Source organism: Somniosus microcephalus, chromosome 15 (assembly GCF_052327205.1).
Source record: "Somniosus microcephalus isolate GS21.2 chromosome 15, FLI_Smic_1.0, whole genome shotgun sequence".
Lineage (NCBI taxonomy): Eukaryota > Metazoa > Chordata > Chondrichthyes > Squaliformes > Somniosidae > Somniosus > Somniosus microcephalus.
Genome location: NC_141001.1, coordinates 74,925,861 through 74,939,890, shown reverse-complemented (window position 1 = coordinate 74,939,890; position 14,030 = coordinate 74,925,861). Strand labels below are relative to the sequence as shown.

Here is a 14,030-nt window from a genome sequence, read left to right as displayed (position 1 = left end):
TTTAATGTGTTTTACTAAATTCAGTCAAAGAAGAATTAATACATCTGGGGAGAACTTCCTCTGGTTGCTTTGTGTTAGTAACCTTTTAAATATAATGGGAAGATTGCCTATGTTTGCTTTTTATAGTTTGTGCTATATATAGAAACCAGCCACCTGCATAGTTAAAGAAGCCTGGGGTATCAGAATTGGTGTATTTAGTGAATTGTTAACTTTGATTTTCATGCTCAATGACACACTCTGGACTCCACTACAGACTTAGAAACCTGACTGTGAATCATAGCCTCAGCTGACAGTTGTCTCTTCATGTTTCCAACACCATGTGCTGCTAATTACAGCACGTCACCACTAAGCAGGATCACAACAGAAGGCAGGATAGGAAAACGTGAGTGGGTACAACCTGGGGTCCCACTTTAGTCCCGCTCTGTCTCCACTGGCTGGCTGTACAACACCTGTAGCACAGACTGTGAAAGTGTCCACATGCTCTACAGTAGCCCAGAGCTTCATAAACCAACAAAATACAAAACAGAGAGAAGAAAAATATATAGAAAGTCATTGAAGCGTCCCCAATGGCTCAACTAATTAAGGCAGTCAGTAACTGAGCCATACAGAGCAGGAAGATCCCTGATTCGATGCTGAGTTAGTTGATTTCATCTTGTACTAATACTATGGGCAGGATGATTAGTGTCAGCACCCCTGAGATAGGGAGCGATGGGGCTGATTTCTATCCAGTAACCACTGCTGGCAATGTATTTGGGTGCTTGCTAGGCAAGGACAGGATTAAGCTCCACCTGGTAGAAGAGCCTGTCGACCCTCCCTGTCCAGGAACACATATGGAAAATAACTCACCATAAAACTGGAACTCTCCCAAATCATACCTCGAGCAAGAAATCAGCGTCTTCAGGAAAAAAGGAAGGAAGGGGTGAAAAATGCGAAAGATAACGAATACCAGATTTTGTTTTTAATTGATTAAGTTAGACCCTACTGGCAATCCATACAAACATATGTATTACCTTTGCTTAGAACTGAAGACTGCTTCAGCTCATTTCGTAGACTGGATGCAAAAGCTGCTACTGCCAAGTTTCAGCAAGACCTCGGATTCCGCATGTTAAGCTGCGGCAGAACAGATCTGGTGAATCAGGCCATAGAACTCTTAGGACTCGATGGTGTCAACACCATGGATAACCAGGTAAAAGTTGTTTCTTTTCAGATTTTCACTTACTTTACATGGGGACTTCTGTAAAAATTCTAACCAAAATAAAAAGTCAATTCATAACTCTATGCTGTGTAGCATTCCTGCCAAAGCATATTTGAGCATTCCTTAAGAAACACTGGAATGTGTTTGAATGAAAAGAAAAAAGAAAGACTTGCAATTATATGGCGCATTTCACAACCTCAGAGTGTCGCAAAGCGCTTTACAGCCAATGAATTACTTTTTGAAGTGTAGTCACTGCTGTAATGCAGGAAACTCAGCAGCCAATTTGTGCACAGCAAGCTCCCACAAACAGCAATGTGATAATGACCAGCTAATCTGGGTTTTTTTGTGATGTTGATTGGGGGATAAATATTGGCCATGACATCGGGGATAACTCCCCTGCTCTTCAGTGCAGCACTCCCTCAGCACTGCATTGGAGTGAGTGTCAGCCTAGATGTTTGTGCTCAAGTCTCTGGAGTGGGTCTTGAAACCTCAACCTCTGACTCAGAGGCAAGAGTGCTGGCAACTGAGCCACGGATGATAAGCAGACATCCGCAAACAATCTATATTGTGCCAGAGAAACCTTTGCACTATAGCGGGGTGTCCAAACTGGCCCTCAAAGACCAGGCAACTCAGTCTGATTTGTACATAGATTTTTTATTTAGTGATTTGTCCTGTTTGAATGTTGTGGGCCTGGAGGTTTGGAAAGGACTGTTGCCTCATTGGCAGAGAAATCTGTATCAGAACACCAAAATCTATTAGTTATCTTAAGGTGTAGCAGGAAAGGAAAGGCTGATTTAAACTTTATAGGGCTGCTTTTACAAATGCACATTGTATAGAAAGACCACTTTGGTCTATTTCCATAACAGTTTTTAGATATAATAATGCATACTTGCACATAATGTGTATCTGGGTTTTGGGCCTTGTTCTTAATGTAAAAGAAATTTATATCAGAATTAGTGATACTGTGTTCTTGTGCTTTGAGTTAAAAAAAAAAATCAACACTATGACACGTACCTTACAGATCACACATTTTTGTGTGTATTCCATACTGTTTCATAAGGTGAGCATCAAAAAGAAAGTGCGTATGTTAATCAAAGCAGATAAAGCCAAGCAGTTACTTATCATGGATACTTTGTCATGAAATACAATTTACAAGCAGAGCATTAAAGTTGATTTTGGATCTGGTATTCCAACTTTAGTGTGAATTCTGTAAAAAGAGCAGTAGGAAGGTTGTACCCAGTAATAATAATGGACCAGAAATTCGGGTCGGGGGCTTCCCGCGGGTGTAAGTCCCCGACCTGCAGTTATCATGCGCGCCGGCCATTGAGCTGTGGGCCCCCGTGGAATTCCGATCCGGGGCCTGGTCCAGCTGCCGGCGCGCAGTGCTTGCATATCCCAGGGGCGCAGTTAGTTTGATGCGGCCCCTGGGATCACGTGGGCCATGGGGAGCCAATCAGAGCAGGGATGCTCCATTCATAAGATTGACAGGAAGAGCTGTCAAAACTTATAAATACTACGGCCCCAAAACATCACTAAATCTTCAAATAAATTTTTTTTTATCACATTTTTAAAATAAACTATAAATTACATGAAATAACTATTTTAAACAATAATTTAAATTTTTGAAAAAAATAATTTTATTTTCTAACGGGGCTAAAAATAAACTTACCATGCTTTAAAGTATTTAAAAATAATAAACCTGTGGAAAAAATGTTTTAATTTTAATTAATTCACCACTTACCTTGTAAAAAGCAGGCCTTACGCCTGCTTTTTACATGTCTAACTCCTGGAGACTTACCCTCCCGGAAAAACCGAAGTTCGATGCGCACGTGCAGCCTCTCCCGCGCACGCATTCAACCTCTGAACCCCTGCTTTCAGGGGAACGGAAGTGCCGGTTTCCCGCGCATGCGCAGTGCATGCAGGAAACTAGCACTTCCATTGGGCTTACGGGTGAGTACCCCATGCGTACTCACCCGTGGAGACCCGAATTTCTGGGCCAATGTGTGCTTCACTGACATTGGTGCTCATACACAATACTTTGCGTTTAACAGGACATTATTACTAGGCAGGAATAGTTACCAGGTTTGCTGTTCTGTTTCTGGAAAAGTTCCACTCTTAGAAGAGAACTTCAAAAGGATATGAAAACAGTCCTACCTACTTAGGATTTCATGTGGAAACAAATCCTTTGAAATTAGGCTTTTTGAGTTTTCAACAGATGGCCACCTGCATTGAAATAGCAGACAAAGGAATTTCATAAAAGCATGTTCCTATACTAATATTCAGCAAGCCTAATTTCCAGACAAATGTGTCTTCTCTGATGGCTTGACAACTTACCTTCACCAGTAGAACCTGTCCTTTTCAAGGTGCAGATTCTTTTTTGGTGTACAGTTCCACAGATGCCAAATACCCTCTATATCTTGTCCAAGTAGCCATTCTTTGTGTGTGAGTTTAGACAACAACAACTTGCATTTATATAGTGCCTTTAACATAGTAAAACAACCCAAGGAGCTTCACAGGCGTGCTATCAGACAAGGTTTGACACACAAGATGATATCAGGACAGGTGAGCAAATGCTTGGCCAAAGGGTAGGTTTTAAGGAGCGTCTTAAGGGAAGAGTGAGGTAGAAAGACGGAGAGGTTTAGGGAGGGAATTCCCGAGCTTTAGGCCTAGACAGCTGAAGGCACAGCCGCCAATGGTGGGGAAAAGGAAATTGTACCCTTTACAAGAGGTCAGAATTGGAGGAACTAAGACCGCCTATTTCCTCCTCTGTAACATCGCCCGTCTCCGCCCTTGCCGCAGCTCATCCACTGCTGAAACCCTCATCCATGCCTTTGTTACCTCTAGACTTGACTATTCCAACACACTCCTGGCTGGCCTCCCACATTCTATCCTATGTAAACTTGAAGTTATCCAAAACTCGGCTACCCGTGTCCTAACTCGCACCAAGTCCTGTTCACCCATCACCCCTGTTCTCGCTGACCTACATTGGCTCCCATTTAAGCAATGCCTCGATTTCAAAATTCTCATTCTTGTTTTCAAATCCCTCCATGGCCTCGCCCCTCCCTATCTTTTTAACCGCCTCCAACCCCACAACCCCCAGAGATATCTGCACTCCTCTAATTCTGCCCTCTTGAGCATCCCTGATTATAATCGCTCAACCTTTGGCGGCCGTGTCTTCTGTTGCCTAAGCCCTAAGCTCTGGAACTCTCTCCCTAAACCTCTCTGCCTCACTACCTCTCTCTCCTCCTTTAAGATACTCCTTAAAACCTACCTCTTTGACCAAGCTTTTGGTCATCTGCCCTAATTTCTCCTTATGTGGCTCGGTGTAAAAATTTTTTGTCTTAATATTCCTGTGAAGTGCCTTGGGACGTTTTACTACGTTAAAGGCAGTATATAAATACAAGTTGTTGTTGTTGAACGCAGAGAGCGTTGGCAGGCTTTTCAACTGTAGGGCCATCTCAGCTGAATTCGATTGTGTCCTCACGTGACATTCTAGCAGTGGGGATGCTAGCTGGTTTCTCACCCAGGGACACTGAGGCTAATTGTATCTCCTCTACTATTTGCGTTTCTCCGCATTCCTACAGTTCAAATATACTGCATGAATTGAACAGAATTACCATGTAAATCAAAAACACTATAGAAAAACTGATGAATAGCAACCAAGTACATAAGGTTATTGCATTTGATGGTGATGCTTTTAATATCAGCCTAGTTGAGATCAGTTAATGTGTTCTGGTTTTAAGGGGCCGGTACCAGTGTCTTCCTCAAAATCTAGAGTCCTGCAAGAATGTTTCCCATACTAGTAAATGTACTCAATGATCCAGATGATTTATATAAAAGGGCCTTTCATATTTCAGGCTGGGCCTTAGTAGTCTAAGACTGCTGTTTTCCTGAATTTACCTTCAGGTCATGCTGCTGATCTCCCTACAAAGTGCAATCTGAGGGGAATTGCATGTGCAGGGCGGCCACTATGCACACGCAAGGTAATTGCACCGTGAGGTTATTGACCAGAGATACCATGATGCACAAACATATATAAGGGATGGGTTGTGTATACATGATAATGTCACAACACAGAGGCTTCATGGAAGTGTGCGTATGCACAGTGAAGTCTGCCCTTTGATTGGCAGCAGGCATTATGACCCGAGAGAATGCACGCTTATACTATACATCTGGCCCAATGGTTTCAAAATAAATCTGGCAGTTTTACCTTCATGTGGCCGCTGGTTGCGTAATAGGAGCCAGCAAGCCAATGAAAACTGTAAAAGCAACTTAAGGCTCTATTTCAAAGAGATAAACCTGCCCCACACATTGTATACATCTTTATTGACCAAGTGACCTAAAACGTAACTACAACCCAAATGCAACCTCTGTGCCATTCCAAAACCCAGGACTATTGCTAACCAGTTATACCTGTGTTATTGTGTGTGTTTTAATACTTTGCATTGCTTATAATCAGGTTTTTTTCCACTCACGTTCTTGAGCTGTATTTGCACAGGGCATGACACCATTGATGTACGCCTGTGCTGCAGGAGATGAAGCCATGGTCCAGATGTTAATTGATGCTGCTGCAAACTTGGATCTTTCAGTAAGTCATTTATTATACACGAGAAACTAACTATTAGAAACCAGCAGATTGTTTTTGATTTCTCAAAAATTCGCATTTTGTCTCATCTACTCTTCTCAGCTTCCCGGCAATACTCAGAGATACCCTTCGGTGCACCCAGACAGCAGGCGCTGGACAGCCCTCACCTTTGCTGTGCTGCATGGACACATCCCTGTCGTCCAGGTATCAGATAAACCAAAACAGGGCTAAGTGGCTGGGTGGGTTTGGTAGCTTTTAGCTTTTGCTACACACATTTAATAACATTTATATTTACAATTGGTGATTTTTATATGGAAAAAAGTTTTTTTCACGAGACCATAAGAATACTCTTTTTTTTAGTGCAGTATGGTAAGTCTGACAACTGCCTCATCTCCACTTTCCTTGTCTCTCACTCCCATCACGAACCTGTGTTCAACAGCCACCTCTCTAACAAATCTGCAAGCCATAAGCTCAAACATAGCTGACATGGACCAAACCAGCAGTTCTTTGCCAAAGCTAACTTCAACACTTGAAGATTTTACTGTTGCACCATCTCTCTTCTTAAATCTGGTGACAACTCTAAAATTACCTTTTGAGAGTAGAAGTCATTCCAAACTCCTGTTCTCCATTATCAACGGTCTCCTCCATCCTCCCCCATCTGCTGCCTCCTACCTCTCCTCACATTCTAAACATGTGAAACTTAGGACTTCTTCATATCCAAAATCGAGGCCATCTATAGTTGCACCTCAACCTCTTTGGCTCCCCATACCCCTTGACTCCAATCCCTTGCTCCTTCCAGCTTCCAAACCACCCCCAATACCACCTTTATTGACCACCCTTATTCTATAGTTGTTCCCTCATCTCCCTTCTTAACATTCATCTTGAAGCTCTCTTACCCATTTAACCTTCTCCCTTCCCAGCTCCTTGCCACCAGCTTCTCCTCCTCAACCTTTTGCTCACTGATATTATCAACCTATCTCTAACCTCTGGCTTTGTCCCTACCTCCTTCAAAACATACATCATCAACCTCTCCTCAAACAACCTACCTTAAATCTCTCCACACTCTCATAGAAACATAGCAACATAGAAGATAGGAGCAGGAGTCGGCCATTCAGCCCCTCGAGCCCACTCCACCATTAAATGAGATCATGGCTGATCATCCAAATTCAGTACCCTGTCCCTGCTTTCTCCCCATATCCCTTGATCCCTTTAGCCTCTAGCAATATATCCAACTCCTTCTTGAATATATTTAATGAATTGGCCTCAACTGCCCTGTGTGGTAGAGAATTCCACAGGTTCACCACTCTCTGGGTGAAGAAATTCCTCCTCATCTCAGTCCTAAATGGCTTACCCCTTATCCTTAGACTGTGACCCCTGGTTCTGGACTCCCCCACCATCAGGAACATCCTTCCTGCATCTAGTCTTTCTAGTCCTGTTAGAATTTTATAAGTTTCAATGAGATCCCCTCTCATTCTTCTAAACTCTAGCGAATATAAGCCTAATCGACCCAATCTCTCATACGTCATTCCTGCCATCCCAGGCATCAGTCTGGTGAATCTTCACTGCACTCTCTCCATGGCAAGAACATCCTTCCTCAGATAAGGCGACCAAAACTGCACACAATACTCAAGGTGTGGTCTCACCAAGACCCTGTACAACTGCAGCAAGACTTCCTTGCTCCTGTACTCAAATCCTCTCGCTATGAAGGCCAACATACCATTTGCCGCCTTAACTGCCTGCTGCACCTGCATGCTTACCTTCAGCGACTGGTGCACAAGGACATCCAAGTCTCGTTGCACTTTCCCTTTTCCCAATCTATTGCCGTTCAGATAATAATCTGCCTTCCTGTTTTTGCTACCAAAGTGGATAACCTTGCATTTATCCACATTATACTTCATTTGCCATGCATCTGCCCAATCACCCAACCTGTCCAAATCGTACTGGAGTTTCTCTGCATCCTTCTCACAGCACACACGCCCACCCAGCTTTGTGTCGTCTGCAAACTTGGAGATACTACGTCTAGTTCCCTCGTCTAGATCATTTATATATATATTGTGAATAGCTGGGGTCCTAGCACCGATCCCTGCGGTACCCCACTAGTCACTGCCTGCCACTCGGAAAAAGACCCGTTTATTCCAACTCTTTGCTTTCTGTCTGCCAACTAATTCTCTATCCAAGACAGTACCTTACCCCCAATCCCATGTGCTTTAACTTTACACGCTAATCTCTTATGCGGGACCTTATCGAAAGCCTTCTGAAAGTCCAAATACACCACATCCACTGGTTCTCCCTTATCTATTCTACCAGTTACATCCTCAAAAAATTCCAGTAGATTAGTCAAGCATGATTTACCTTTTGTAAATCCATGTTGACTTTGTCCAATCCTGTCACTGTTTTCCAAATGCGCTGCTATTACATCTTTTATAATGGACTCTAGCATTTTCCCCACTATCAATGTCAGGCTTACTGGTCTATAATTCCCCATTTTCTCTCTACCACCCTTCTTAAATAGTGGGGTTACATTAGCTATCTTCCAATCCATAGGAACTGTTCCAGAGTCTATAGAATTTTGGAAGATGACCAGCAATGCATCTACTATTTCTAGGACCACTTCCTTAAGTACCCTAGGATGTAGATTATCAGGCCCTGGGGATTTATCGGCCTTCAATCCCGTCAATTTCCCTACAAATACTGATTTCATTCAATTCCTCCCTCTCATTAGACCCTATGGCCTAGAAATTCAGTGGCCTGCGCCACCAGTTTGCGCCCAAAGAGGGCTTTTGCGCCACTGTGCAGACCTACCGCGATATTTAGCGGGGCGCTAGCCAGTAGCGCTGCGCCGCCACCGATGACGTCATCGGTGTGCGCAGCACCCCGCTATCGCCCCGCTGGCCATATTTGGTTGTTGCCGCCTCCCCCGCGCCGGCCGCAAACAGCGACCGGTACACGGGGCCTACCTGTGCCGGTAGTGGGGCGAGTTAAGGTGGAGGTGTGGCCGGCCGCTTTTTCGGCGGCCGCCTGCCCGCACCTCCTTCCCCGGCCTCCTACACGCCCCCCCCCCGCGGCATTGCCGGCTGTTTCCAGAGAGCCCGGCACTTCTCCTTGGTGCCGGGCTCATTTGCCGGCACTCGCGAGCGGGGATCGCGCTGTTGCAGGCACCTCCCCCTTAAGAATGAGAGGAAGGCCTGCAGTACCGCAGGCTGCCGTGCCGCAGCGGGTGGCGCTGCGGCACTTTACACGCCGATATTCAGTTTCAGCGCCCCAAGCGGGGCACCGAAACCCTTGTTTAGCGGCCGGCTTCCACTTGGGGCGCTGAAACTGAATTTCCCGCTGGCGCAAGTGGCTCCGCGCGCAGCGGTAATTCCGGCGCCCAGGCGAGCTGGCCGCCCCTAACTGAATTTCTAGGCCTATGTTCCCCAACATCTCTGGGAGGTTATTTGTGTCCTCCTTTGTGAAGACAGAACCAAAGTATGTATTTAATTGGTCAGCCATTTCTTTGTTCCCCATTATAAATTCCCCTGATTCTGACTGCAAGGGACCTACGCTTGACTTCACCAATCTTTTTCTCTTCACATATCTATACAAGCTTATAAAGTCAGTTTTTATGTTCCCTGCAAGCTTACTCTCATAATCTATTTCCCCCTCTTAATTAATCCTTTTGTCCTCCTTTGCTGAATCCTAAACTGCTCCCAATCCTCAGGTTTGCTGCTTTTTCTGGCCAAATTATATGTCCTCTCCTTGGATCTTATGCTATCCCTAATTTCCCTTGTTAGCCACGGTTGAGTCACATTTTTTGTTTTATTTTTATGCCAAACAGGGATGAACAAATTCTGTAGTTCATCCATGCGATCTTTAAATGTTTGCCATTGCCTATCCACCGTCAACCCTTTAAGTAATGTTCTCCGATCCATCCTAGCCAACTCATGCCTCATACCATCGTAGTTTCCTTTATTTAAATTCAGTACCCTAGTCTCTGAGTCAACTACTTCACTCTCCATTTTAATGAAGAATTCAATCATATTATGATCGCTCTTCTCCAAGGGGCCGATCACAACAAGATTGCTAATTAATCCTTTCTCATTACATAATACCCAGTCTAAGATGGCCTGATCTCTATTGGTCCAGGAAACCATCCCATATGCACTCTAGGAATTCCTTCTCCACAGTATTGTTACTAATTTGGTTAGCCCAATCTATATGTAGATTAAAGTCATCCATGATAACTGCTGTGCCCTTATTGCACGCCTCTCTAATTTCCCGTTTAATGCCATCCCCAACCTCAGCATTACTGTTTAGGGGTCTGTATACAACTCCCACTAACGTTTTCTGCCCCTTGGTATTTCTCAGCTCTGCCCATACAGATTCCACATCATCAGAGCTAATATCCTTCCTTACTATTGTGTTAATCTCCTCTTTAACTAGCAATGCTACCCCACCTCCTTTTCCTTTTTTCCTGTCCTTCCTGAATATTGAATAGCCCTGGATGTTGAATTCCAGTCTTGGTCATCCTGGAGCCATGTCTCCGTAATCCCAATTATATCATCTCCATTTACATCTATTTGCGCAGCTAATTCATCCACCTTATTACGAATGCTCCTCGCATTAAGACACAAAGCCTTCAGGCTTGATTTTTTAACACTCTTAGTCCTTTTAGAATTCTTATTTACTGTGGCCCTGTTTGATTTACACCCTTGATTTCTCTGCATTCCACTTTTGCTTTTCTCCTTCCTGTCTTTTGTTTCTATCCTTGCTTCCCTTTCCTCTGTCTTCTTGCACAGGTTCCCAACCCCCTGCCATTTTAGTTTAAACCCTCCCCAACAGCACTAGCAAACACTCCCCCTAGGACATCGGTTCTGGTCCCGCCCAGGTGCAAACCGTCCAGTTTGTACTGGTCCAACCTCCCCCAGAACCAGTTCCAATGTCCCAGGAATTTGAATCCCTCCCCCTTGCACCATTCCTCTAGCCACGTATTTATCTGAAATATCCTTCTATTTCTACTCTGACTAGCATGTGGCACTGGTAGCAATCCTGAGATTACTACCTTTGAGGTCCTATTTTTTAATTTACCTCCTAACTCCCTAATTCTATCTCTCCAATTATTATATTATCCCAAACCTTCCCTTCCTCTCCAAAGCCTTGGAATGTGTGTTGCCTCACAACTATGCACTCAGCTCTCCCAATCCACCTTGCTTGAGACCCTGAAATCAGGTTTTAACCCTTGACGCAGAGATTGTTTTGATCAAAGTCGCTAATGGCATCCCCTGAGACTATGACCATTGCTGTCCATCCTTACCTTTCTTAATCTTTCCACAGCCTTTAACACCATTGATCATTCTATCCTCCTAACATCTCTCCTTGGTAGCACACCTTTGTGGCACTGCTCTTTCCTGGTCCTGAAAATACTTGTCCCAAAGATAATATTGCATATCGTTTGATGGTTTTTTCCCCTTGCTACACAATCATTACAGGTGTACCCCAGGGCTCCTTTTTTGGCACCTTCCTCTACACTGCCTATTTGCTGGGCTGTGGTGACATCACCTCAGGGATCAGGATCCATATGTATGCTAATGGCTAAAGTCTCTCTAGATCTATGTAAAACATTTCACTGTAAGTTATTGGATCTGTTGGACTGGGTGGACCTTGAGGGGCTCTGGGTTAGAGCGGGGGGAAACGGCCAGGGTTGTAACTCCTCCTTGCTATTCAATGATCCCTGCTGGAAAATGCAGATGTTGGGACATCAATTGATGTCAGAATCGAGCCGAACTATTCTGTAGTTGAATAGCTTAGCAGCAGTCACTATCCAGGTTTGCACATGAAGGATGATTGCTTGGGTGAAGTATAAGAAGACATTGAGTGCCTGTGGACTATACACTGGTAAAAGACTGCATCCTCAGGAGAGAAGAGGAAAAAATATAAAGACCAAGGATTTGTTTCTCTAAATTAATAGGTTTCTTGATTTTTCTTCTTTCCTTATGTTGAAATAAGTTTCTCATCATTAGAATATCTTTGTTACATCCTCACAGCTCCTGCTTGATGCTGGGGCCAATGTGGAAGGTGCCCTTATTAATTCCGGGGAAGATAACTGTGCGGAGACACCACTTCAGCTGGCTTCAGCAGCAGGTAATCTCGCGCCCTCTCCCTCCCTCTCTCTATTTGATGAAGCAGGAGTTTCCATTTCATCTTTATAATTTACTGGCTGCCTTTTATTTCTAGCAGTTTGGTATGATTCAGATGATGTATCAACTTCACAAGTTCCCATGGTAGATAGGGATGAGAAAGGTCAATTGGTCCATCCTAGCTCATCCATCCAGAACAAACTGATAGTCCACCCATCACAGCTTAGACTGTTTCTTAAATGATTCCAGGACTTCTGCCTCCATTATCCTAAATGGAGTCTTGTTTAAAGGGTATTGATATTGAGATTGCACTGCGCTTTACAAAAACCCTGCATGGTTTAGAATTCAGTTATTATGGTTGCTGGAGGGATATTAATATCCAATTAACAGCTAAATACAATACCAGCTCAGTGACCAGTGTGAAAAGCTGAGACACAAAGGAAGGTTGTCTGTTTCTTAGCCTGATTCTGTATCCTGCAATAGTGCCAACAGATATGGTTTAAATGGAATTAAAGTTACTTACAGAGCACATGTTTTTGCCATGTGACCTGTAAAACCAATAATAGGACAAGACCTCAGATATCCAATGTTCAAACACAATGCTATTTTAATTCCGGAACAGCAGTTCAAGTAATTATAAATCCGTTGTCTTATGCCCTGTGGAAGTGACTTCTGACACATTTACTCATAACTTGCAGATGAGGTGATGTCACACTGAAGTGACATAATTTTAAGTAAAGATGCTGCAAGGTTAACTACTCCATCTCTGCAAGGCGACTCCATTTCTGAGATTGGGGGAATTCAACTTGGTCACCAACATTTTTGTAACATTTCATTTGTGAAAGTATAAGTAATAGTACAGTAACTGAGGACCCTTTGGCCACAGTTCATTGGATACCGAAATCCAAGACTTGGAGTATTTCCTGAGGAAAAGTAAAGCATTTGGATTTGACGGGTCCCTTTTAAGAAATATTTACTATCCAGCAGCGCAACAATATAGTACATTAGAATGCAGTGCCACAAAATGGCAGCCCACTGGAACTGCACAATGTGATATCACAAAATGGTAGCAATTTGAATGCCACAAAATGGCAAGATGCAGGTTCATCCCCGATTCCACTCATGTTTATTTCACAGTCTCTGCCATACCACCACAGGACGGCACCAAACAAAGTAAGCAGAGTGAGAATAAGTTCAGACTGTTCTTGCACTGCCCATCATAGCTCGTTTCAAAGTGTCGGGAGAGGCAGGAAGAGGTACTGAGAATAACAAACTAAGCCAGTCAATTACCTGAGGCAACAACATTGGAGTTATTCAAAACATGCTTAGATGCCATGATTTGAGAGTTAATATATTAAGGGCTTTGATTTGATAGGTAAAATGCTTCTCTTCTTATGTTCGCATAAAGGATCGCCTATGGCAAAGCATGACTGAGCCCAACAATATGAGCAGCTGAATAACATAAGCAGGGATAAGTCACTAACCCGAGGTGTTGCAACAATTAAGTAATTTTAGCTGTGTAACATAGCTCAGTCCCTTTGCAAGTCAGGTTCAGTAACTCCAAGTTAGTTCCCTAGATAATTTTATCAGTACAAATTGATTAAACAAATTTATTCAAAATCAGCAGAAGTAGACTGAAAGAACGAGCTAAAAGTTGATCAGAATTCCTTGTAACTTTTTTTATGGGGGGGGGAAGAATTGCTGTAGGCTTTATGTGTGATGAGACCACAAATACATTATTTTTGAACATATTTACGCTGTTGCTACCCATCACACCCAAAGCAATACTTCTCCCTTGACTTTTAAAAGTACTACTGATGATGAGACTTACTGTATAAGGAATGACCTATTGCCTCAAATTATTGGTAACATTATACAGATGTTCTTTGGAATCCAGTGACCTTGAATTCATGTCTTCTGGCTTTTATTAGATGATGGGATGCAGACCATCAGGAAACGAGTACCCAAACAAAACTCAAACGTAGCTGAATTGACGTCTAACAGTTCTTTACAGATGTGTTGCACACTAGAAAGTTCTGTATTTTTATCTGACACAGACATGCATACAGACCATTTAATCAGCTATCTTGGGCCCCCTAATACATCACCTACACAACAGACTACACCAGTGTGC

At 43.4% G+C, this 14,030-nt stretch overlaps 1 protein-coding gene across 1 annotated transcript in view; it reads left to right on the top strand.

The window, feature by feature from the left end:
• Positions 1–14,030, top strand: part of abtb2b (ankyrin repeat and BTB (POZ) domain containing 2b) — a 273,661-nt gene that overhangs the window by 217,258 nt on the left and 42,373 nt on the right. The window contains exons 6-9 of the mRNA XM_086008059.1: positions 1,021–1,186; positions 5,694–5,783; positions 5,883–5,984; positions 11,804–11,900. Coding sequence (XP_085864185.1) covers positions 1,021–1,186; positions 5,694–5,783; positions 5,883–5,984; positions 11,804–11,900 — 455 coding nt within the window. The remainder of the gene's footprint in view (positions 1–1,020; positions 1,187–5,693; positions 5,784–5,882; positions 5,985–11,803; positions 11,901–14,030) is intronic.